At 33.4% G+C, this 9,447-nt stretch overlaps 1 protein-coding gene across 1 annotated transcript; it reads left to right on the plus strand.

Annotated features, from left to right (window-relative positions):
- Window positions 1-1,306: 1,306 nt before the first annotated feature.
- LOC148935364 (uncharacterized) lies at window positions 1,307-9,346 on the plus strand. The gene is made up of 2 exons (XM_089082121.1): window positions 1,307-1,509; window positions 4,479-9,346. Exons 1-2 carry the CDS (start codon window positions 1,315-1,317, stop codon window positions 4,662-4,664), a joined length of 381 nt encoding a protein of 126 aa, XP_088938247.1. The 5' UTR covers window positions 1,307-1,314; the 3' UTR covers window positions 4,665-9,346.
- Window positions 9,347-9,447: the final 101 nt, after the last annotated feature.

Consider the following 9,447-nt stretch of genomic DNA (forward strand, 5'->3'; position numbering starts at 1 on the left):
GATGCGATGCAAATCCATGTTGAATTGTGCGAAATGTATGGCCTGCTATTCATGTCACATCTTTTTCAAACTACATTTGCTCGATAGGATAATTTCATTAAAATCGTTCGCACGATTTAATTTCCAGAATTGCTAGGAAAATAATATTTCTCAAAATAAACAAGTGATATGCACAATAGGCTGTATCTTTGTCACAAAAAAAAATCGCACGCAAAATGGCTTTTTCGCTGGGCGAGAGAGAGAGAGAGAGAGAGAGAGAGAGAGAGAGAGAGAGAGAGAGAGAGAGAGAGAGAGAGAGAGAAGGAAACGAGAGAGAAAGAGCGAAAGAAAGAAAGGCAGGGAAGAGAGAAAGAGAGTAAGAGAGTGAGAATCTGCGTGTATCTGGTGATTTGGCAGAGGGGCGAAATCGCAAGTTGGTTATGCATTACATATTATATATACATATATATACAAAAAAAGATACATTATATATCGTGTTACAATGGTGCAGTGTCGATTGCTGTTGTGGTAGCGGGACTACAAATACTAACTTCTTGTGCTTCCAGGTAGGCCAAGTGTAAGTCATTATTCCTTTGGATGACTGCGTTCTTGTACATTCTGAGCATGGCAGACGTGCACGAGGAAATTACTCCTTTGCAAAGGGCTTATGATATCTTTAAAGTAGCGCTTGCTTTTAAATTTCAGATATAAGTCCAGAACCAGATGATGAGGTTTAATTTGAATGTTTGATGCGCAAAATATCTGGCCCGGATATCCAATATTTGGAGCACCGCACGGCGGAACGTTTGCTCAAATCGTACAAGACCAGTCTAATTGAAAGTGAAATCGTGCAGCGTGCCAAATTAGATAAAAAATCTTAGTGGTTATTTCATTAAAAAAAGACAAACTATCTCACTAATTCACTTTCATAAATGCGAGACACGCTGTTTATTATGGTCGATTGTATACTGGCGCATTACTAAATGAAAACGCTTTGTGTGCTTCTAGAGACATCTCTGCGGATCTGCACGATGTCACTCGTCGTAATTGTGGAGTGGGCACTCTTCTTTACGTTTGTACATATATAACGAACAATCGTGAATACTGCAAGTTTTTTTTTTTAATTTTTCTGTTAACGACACGCTAAGCTCGAGACGCCGCGAGATTTCGATTCGCGCGAGATAGCTGACTCGAAGCGGGTGATTAGAAGAGTTCGCGAATTGCAATGGATTTTACAAGCAAGCCTGCTTCCTTTCGCTCGTGTTGATCTAATCAAGCTGACTGAATCATCTTGATCGAATGTTGACGGTCGTCCTTTTTTCTTTAGGAGGCACGATGTTGCCACCACCGCCCGTAGCGATATTTCCACCTGCGGCTGCGATGTTATCCCGTGGTCCACCGCAATTCGCAACGCCGTATCCGCCGCCCATCTTTTACTGGCCGTACCCCTCCCCGCCAGTTAGCCCAACTAATTATTACACCCCCGCAAGCGTCGGCAGTATCGGGCCTATTCCTCAGCAAGCGGCTCTGGTGAGTAAAGTTGTCTTTTTATGTGTCTTCATGAAATCATTTTTTGCTTTAATGAAGCAAAAATGAACCTGTTATTTGTCAAGTTTTTTTGTTTATTTATTTTTACATAAACCAACGAAAGGTGCATTGTATATCTAATATCTACAAATTAAGATTAGAAAACATTTACATATTTTTTTTACATCTAGAAAAACTAGACTTCTCAAAGAATTTGTTTATGCTTTGGAAAATCAGAAAATTTTTTGAATTTATTTTTTTCTAATATTTTGTTTTTATTATATTGATCAGAGTTTACTGGTTGAATTTTTAATGATAACAGGGACTCCATTCAAACATCCATTTTAAACATCAGAGCACATTGATTTTAATTCAATATTGTAGTCAAGTATTGAAAATAACGATTTCATATTAGATGCAATTTTATTTAATAAAGATGGATATTTATTTTGACAGTTTTATAATAGTTGAATTTTTTACTTGTTATATTATACATTATATTATTTTTTGTTTATAGAGCTTTTGAAAATAAAATTTGAAAATTTTATGCAAGTTAAAATATTTATGTTTTAGCACCCTTGTAGTTTTTTTTTTTTAAGTTTTTCATATTTAATTATTGAAACTCGAGTAATTCTTAATTTTACTTTATGATTTATAAATTTTTATAAATAGCAAATATTAAGGACTTTGCACAATAAATACATATTTAAATAAAAAAGGAAAAAACAGAAATATCTATATTGAGCTGATACAGGTTGTTCGTATGTAAAAAAAAAAATATATATATATATATATATATATATATATATATATATATATATATATATATATATTAAAGCTCGGTTCTCTCGCGGCGCGATATGGGTTGTGTGACATCAGAGGCGAAAAATGATATGTAAAAAGTTTCTTGCGTCGTATAGTTTTATCTTGTACTTTTCTCTTAAAAATATGATATTTTCGTATTCTTAAAACTTGTAAAAAATACCAGAAAGTAAAATATGTCCAATAAATCATGTAAAAGTGTAAAATAATTCTTGAAATAATGGTCACTACTCAGCTATCAGAAATTACCAGCTCACTAGATCTAATTGTTTCTAGAAAGCAGTGTACCATTAGCTAAGCAATGCACCATTATTTCAAGATTTATTTTACATTTTTATGTGATTTATTGGATAGATATCTTACTTTCTGGTATTTTTTACAAGTTTTAACAATATGAAAATGTCATGTTTTTAAGGGAAAAGTACAAAACAAAGCTATACGACGCAAGAAACTTTTTACATGTCATTTCTCGCCTCTGACGTCATAATTCAATATGGCTGCAAAGAGACAACCGAGCTTTAATAAAACAATATTACAGTACAAATGTAAATGTTTTGATTCCGCTATTGGACCATCAAGAATCAAGAAGAAGTATCTGTTTGTAAATTATTAGTCTATTTTTGTTTATATAAATCTGCAACCAATATAATAATTATAACGTGTCATATGTGTGTCAGATTATTAAAAACCAGAATTAGTGAATATAAGAATCACATTAACAGGAATTAATCAAGTCACTCATCACGGAATATAGAATTAATAAATCACATGAATTTGATTGGAATAGAGTCGAAATTTTGGATGAGTAAAAGTATTTCAATAAAAGTATTTAAGTAAAATTTATCTCCGAGATGATATTTATATACTACGCAGATTTCCATTCAATATAAGAATTATTGCAAAATACAAGCTTCGAGTTTTAAAAATGTGTTAGTGTTTTAAAATTTTGGTTTATAGACTATAGTAGATTAATAGTTTATAGACTAATAGATTAATAGTTCATAGATTTATTATTGTACTGAAGATGATCCAATGGCGAAAACGATTGAAATATTTACATTTGTACTCTAATACTGCTTTATTAATATATTTTTTATTTGCACGTGTAAGGAAGGCCCTCATGGGCATCAGCAAGTTTAAATTTTTGGTTTTTCCCGCGCAGTGGCGCGCAGTGCAGTCTATTTTGATATTAACACTTATTGGTTGAAAGACCACGTGATGTATTGCGATTGGTTAGCGAAGCCAGTAGCGAAAGCGAACAACGGCGAGTTGCGTAGTAGTACGATTTAGACGCTAAAAAGATATGAATGTTGTGCGTGAGTTGTAAAATAAAGATGAAGAAAAAGAAGTGTGTGATTGTGTGATTGTGTCCTCCTTACCTTACCATCTTACGCTTCCTAATAATTAAGAACGGTATCGATTGTTAACCACCAGAGTTTGAAGATTATCCCTCTTGTCGGTTTGATTCTCCCGAGAGTTCGCGACGAATTCAAGTTCACTTTCGTTCTTACACACGCGACAACATGTGTCGGCTCAGTATACACATTTCTGTTCCGTGTTTTTTGGTTATTTGAGCCTAATTTCTATTTATTTTTTATTATCAAATATATATTTACTTCTAAGATAACATACTTTCATCAACTACTCAAAATTCTCTCATTTTATCTAAAATTATTAATAAATTGTTTTAAAAATTAGAGAATTTCCAGAGAATCTTTTTTTTTCAGATTATCGGGTGTAAATACTTAAAAAATTAATAAAAGCTTTCAAATCGGAAATTGAATTGACTATTGCATCTTTCAAAACGTGATATTGCGTTTCTATCTTGTATCCGCTTGTTAATGATTTTAACCCTTCATGATTATACTTCATAAAATTTACACTTATTCGAATCATTTTTAAAGTATTACCAAATCAACGGTATTAGTTCCGTTAACTTTAAAAAATTACAGTATATAATCTTCCAACCTTTAAGAAAATAAAAATGGTATTCTAATAAAAAAAATTTAATTTTATCATTAAAATTTAATTTTAACATGAAAGATGATGCTCGAGTCATTTTGATCCAGTGTGATCACGAAGGGTCGTAAACTATTTTCTGCGAGTTTTCCAATATCAGCAACTGTATCGGATAAATCGTGTGACTGCAGTTAGCGCCAGCTGAGTGTCTGCAATTGGCACCCGGTGCGACGACGCTGCCAACGGCCACATCTACCACGGGACCCGATGCGCGTATCGAGGCATACCTACCACGGATGGAGCTGGATAAACGCATGGCCGCATTGCCTCCACCGCAGACCGAGTGCAATTCCTTCGTTGAGGTTTTCATGGTTTGATCTTCTCGTCTGGATTCCCGTCGGATCTCTGTTCCCCAGTTCCTTGCCTCGTAGACACGCAATCCCGAATCGGCGAGCTGACATGATGCTTTCAGGAACAACTGAAATCTGGGATCGCATTCTACTCCAATGTGAGAAAAGGCCGTTGTTTCGTGTGGGGTACTTTGCGTTTCCCGGAGCGAAGTCGAACAGTCTGTCCATCCTCGTCGTCGACGACGAGACCTAACAATATTTCATACGAGAGTATATTTCTTCATACGCTCCGCGTACCTAGTAGGCCTAAACACATGCACGGCACATACACGTGCAAATACAAAGTTGTAATTTCGCGTTTTTCCTTCGGCGGAAAAGCCTCCCCCGTAAATTTTCAACGCGCCGACTGCGAGAGTGACGCGTTTCTTTCTAGTCTAGAGATAGAGATAGGAGCCATTGCAGCGCGATGCGCACAGTGGCGTCGCTTCTCTCTCGTCGTTTGTTCCGATTTCCCTTTCTGGGACGAGACGAATTGTGTATCGCGTTTTCCTCATTTTGATTGTCTTCTTCTTTTTTTTTTTTTATTTCTTTACTACGTTACACTTATCATTCCTGTTGCAGTGACGGCGATCGAACTTCGATCCCCATGTACTTTTGTTTACGTCGAGTTGGAACAGCTTGTGAGAATAAATATATTCGAGCAACTGATTCGAACGCGTGCGCACGCGTTTTATACAAGTTTTATACAAGTTATATTAAGTTGTTCAAGATTTATAGTTCTGCTTAGATACTGATATGTTGAGATTCACACTTTCTATTGCTTTTATTACTCATTTCGTATACAGCTATTTTTTTATGGCGTGTGATGATAGATTTCAAAGGGACGAGATTAGTCTAAAATTAGAAATGTTAGAAGTTTTTGACGTATATTAATACTGTTTAAAGATGTATTATTACTATTATATTTTGTATATACATACGTATAAACAAAACTCGTCAAATTTATAATAATTTCAAACCAGATCCTGAGATCGATCATCGCATGTTAAAAATAGTTTATGACGGTTCCAGTTACGGGTCCGTTTTGAAATACCTTTTATTTATTTATTTAAATTTATTAATTAAATTAAACATGTTATTAATACTAATGCAAACAACATAGATCATACTTAAAAAAATTATATTTTTAATAAATCGATTATTAATTGTAGAATATTTAAAAATGTTTATGTACATATTCTAATTATGTGCCGGCACATATTTTTTATTTTAATTTGTTTAATTATTTTTGTGTTAATAATATTTAAATTTAAATTATTTCACCTTATGTAATGGTGTTAATATAATCTGTTGGACTCTATAATTTAGTTTTTATTCAAAAATTTATTTCCATTCCACTTTTTTCTCTTAAATATTAATATTAAAAATTAATTTTATACTATAATAAAAAGATATTAAAGAATATAAAACAGTCTAGAATTAGATGTGATATAAAATTATTTTATATATAATTATATTATATATATATATATATATATATATATAAACTATAGACTAGGTATCTTTTATAATTTTTGGTATCTTTATAATTATTATAGCATAAAATTATTTTTTAATATATACAGGGTATCTCCAAAAATGGCCAAGCATGGTCATATGAAGGTAGAACAAACTAAACTGAGTCGAAAAGTCCTGTACTATTTTGCGATATTTCGCAATAGTTAACGAGTTATTAATTTATGAAAATAGTCAAATTGCAAGCGCGGTGAGATAGGACCGTCCAGTGAGTCACGCGTTCGCCGTCGCTAGGCATGCGTGGAGTTGTTGATTGCAAACGGCATTGGCTACGCTTTCATCTACGTACGTTACGTACACCTAGCATGCTCCACGCGTGCCTAACACGAATACGTATCTCACTGGGCGGTTTTATCTCAAGCGCGCGTTTATAATTTGACAATTTTCATAAATTAATAATTCGTTAACTATTGCGAAAATCACAAAATAGTACAAGACTTTTCGATTCAGTTTAGTCTACTCTATCTGCATGTGACCGCTTGGTCATTTTTTTGGGGACATCCTGTATATTTAATTGTCACAGTTGCATTGAAAAATGGCTCATTATTTTAGAAATTTTATGATTTTATGTGATATATCGGATAAACATCTCAGCTTGCTAAAGTTTCAGAATTACGAAACTAATATGTTTTTCAGGAAAAACTAAAAAATAAAATTATATAAAGAAACTGCACGTCATTTTCGCTTATGATGTCATAAAACTGATATACCTGAGAGAGAGAGCCAAGTTTTAAAGAGATATTAATTTATATAATTATTAATTTATGAATTTATGCGAGCATTTGTAATATATTAATTTGGTAAATTTCATTCGAAATTATATGATCGAAAATAGTATAATTAAAAGAATAACTTTACGAAAAAAGGAATAAAAAAGACAAAAGGAAAGTTTTTCTATATCAATATACGAGTATATCAATATCTAAGCAAAACGTCAAATCCTGAACAACATTGTATTAAATAAATTGTAAATAATAATTATATTTACTGATCGCTAAGAGCGATAATCGCAACAATGTTTGAGGATGCCCGCCACGTACTAGGGTTTGCAATTATCCAAACGCGTTCGATTTACGAATATTATGAACGCTATTTAAAATCGAACTTGAAATTATGTCGTGGACCACGCTCGATACTTTCTCCCATTTAAATTTTACGTGCGACCTGTTTAATGAATATTACTTAATTTTTAAAGTTTTATATATATATTATATCGTCAGTCATTGGACTTGGATTTGATAAAACCACGTCACGCTTTTCTCTTCGTTTATTTTTTCTTCTCAAATACGCGTTTTCAATGTCTTTCAATACGCTATTAATAGTATTTCAATATAATATACTATTAAACGACGACGGCATTTCTTATTTCTCATGTTAAAACAGCAAATATTACAAAAGTCTTCCGTTAGTTTCTCTCTTTTCCTCAAGAGTGAATTTCGCTGTCTCGTTCGTTAATTCTGCGTTCACTCTATCGATTTAGATGTTATGTAATATCGACATGTTATAATCAACGATCAGCACATTAGTGTCAGTTGACGAACACTTAACGATAGAATATATACATAGGAATATATAGATATAAGTGAAATACCGTTCGGAATTTGTAACTTGTTAAGTTAAAAATACTGGCTGCGAGAAATTAGCCGCCTGTATAGCTCAACTATATGGTTATTTTGCGGATACGAGTCCATTCAAATTGACTCGCTTGGCCGGTGAAACTCGGTTATTTTCTTCCTTGCCTTGCAGAAAGAGAGTGGATAGTTGCAATGTGAATCATCGAAATTAATTAAGATGCACGTATCAAAGTTATCTTCGGATATAAATCGTCAGATTTCATTGGATCGTACGAATAAAAGCGACGTAAAGTTCTTGTTAGTAAATGATAATAAACAAAAAAAAAATAAAGAAAACATTTATTTTAAGATAGAAAGACGAGGCGAGACTTTATTATTCCTTCATTACGAAATATAATTCATTTCACTTATTGAAGTTTTTATTTGGAAATGTATCATTGCTACAAGATAAATATATTATTGATACATCAGAAAATTTCTTTCATGATGAAAATAATAATGAAGAAAAAAATGTCTTGTCGCATTTTTTTCTGATTAGTAAACTTTTTTAATTTCAACGGTGAATATTGTCTGTGATATCCTCGTTTCTGCTTGGCGCATCTATTTCAAATGTTTTTATCCGTACGGTCCATTTGCTTCGCTTAATTGCAACGAAAATGAACGAGATCGTGATATGAACGAATCGATTTGTTCTAGCGCGAGATCTTTCCCCCTCGCTCCTTGTTTTCTTATCTCGTGATTTCAGATTAGCGCGCGCTTCGGTGCTCCTAACGAGCACGACTTGGGTACGACCTCCGCAACTCGGATGACCACGTGTCCGAGACTCGTTCGTCGTGTTGTCGTTACCGTACGTGTGATCACGCACGACTGGTGCAATAGTTGATAATCTTTTCGTGGTAATTCGTGCAATAGAGATCAAGCAGGTGCGCCTCCGATGCTGAGGGATGCTAGAATATATATATATATATATATATATATATATATATATATATTTAAATGAAAGGAAATTCTAAGTAATTTCTTCCGACAATTTCTCGTCTGTTGTTAATGAAACCAGCTTACTTAAAAATTCGCATTGATGTTAATTGCGGTCAAGTTAATTTTATATATTGTATACACGTATCTCTGTAGACCGCGATACCGCATATATCGCTCCAAATATATCCGTAAGCAACGGAGGTACCTGATTGGACGATCTCGAGATGAGCCTTCTCTTATATATAGATATAATAGAAAAAAATTGTGTATATACATATACAAATATTATATATATATATATATATATATATATATATATATATATATCTCTCGAAGAAAATGTGTTGCGTCTCAAAGAGTCGCAGAAGTCGAGTGGAGTCGTTTTGCTGATACGTAAAATCGCGTCAAAGCCACATCGAGTGTGGGCGCCGCGGAATTTCTTCGTCGATTGTCAGGCGTAGAAAGAATCTCCCATGCTAATGTTCGTTTCAGCAGTCCGAGAAAAACGGCTGCGACGAATAGTAACCTGATATTTAATTATGTTATCTTGACGATATTAATATATTCCATATTGTTTTGAAACGTTCGTTGTTCTCTTGTCGACCTTATCCTATGTATCCTATCTTCTCTGCATTTTAAATATTTGTATAAGATTATACATTGGTAAAATAAACAATGATGGG

This window comes from Pogonomyrmex barbatus, unplaced genomic scaffold, assembly GCF_055798465.1.
Source record: "Pogonomyrmex barbatus isolate J1 unplaced genomic scaffold, ASM5579846v1 scaffold5, whole genome shotgun sequence".
Classification (NCBI taxonomy): Eukaryota; Metazoa; Arthropoda; class Insecta; order Hymenoptera; family Formicidae; genus Pogonomyrmex; species Pogonomyrmex barbatus.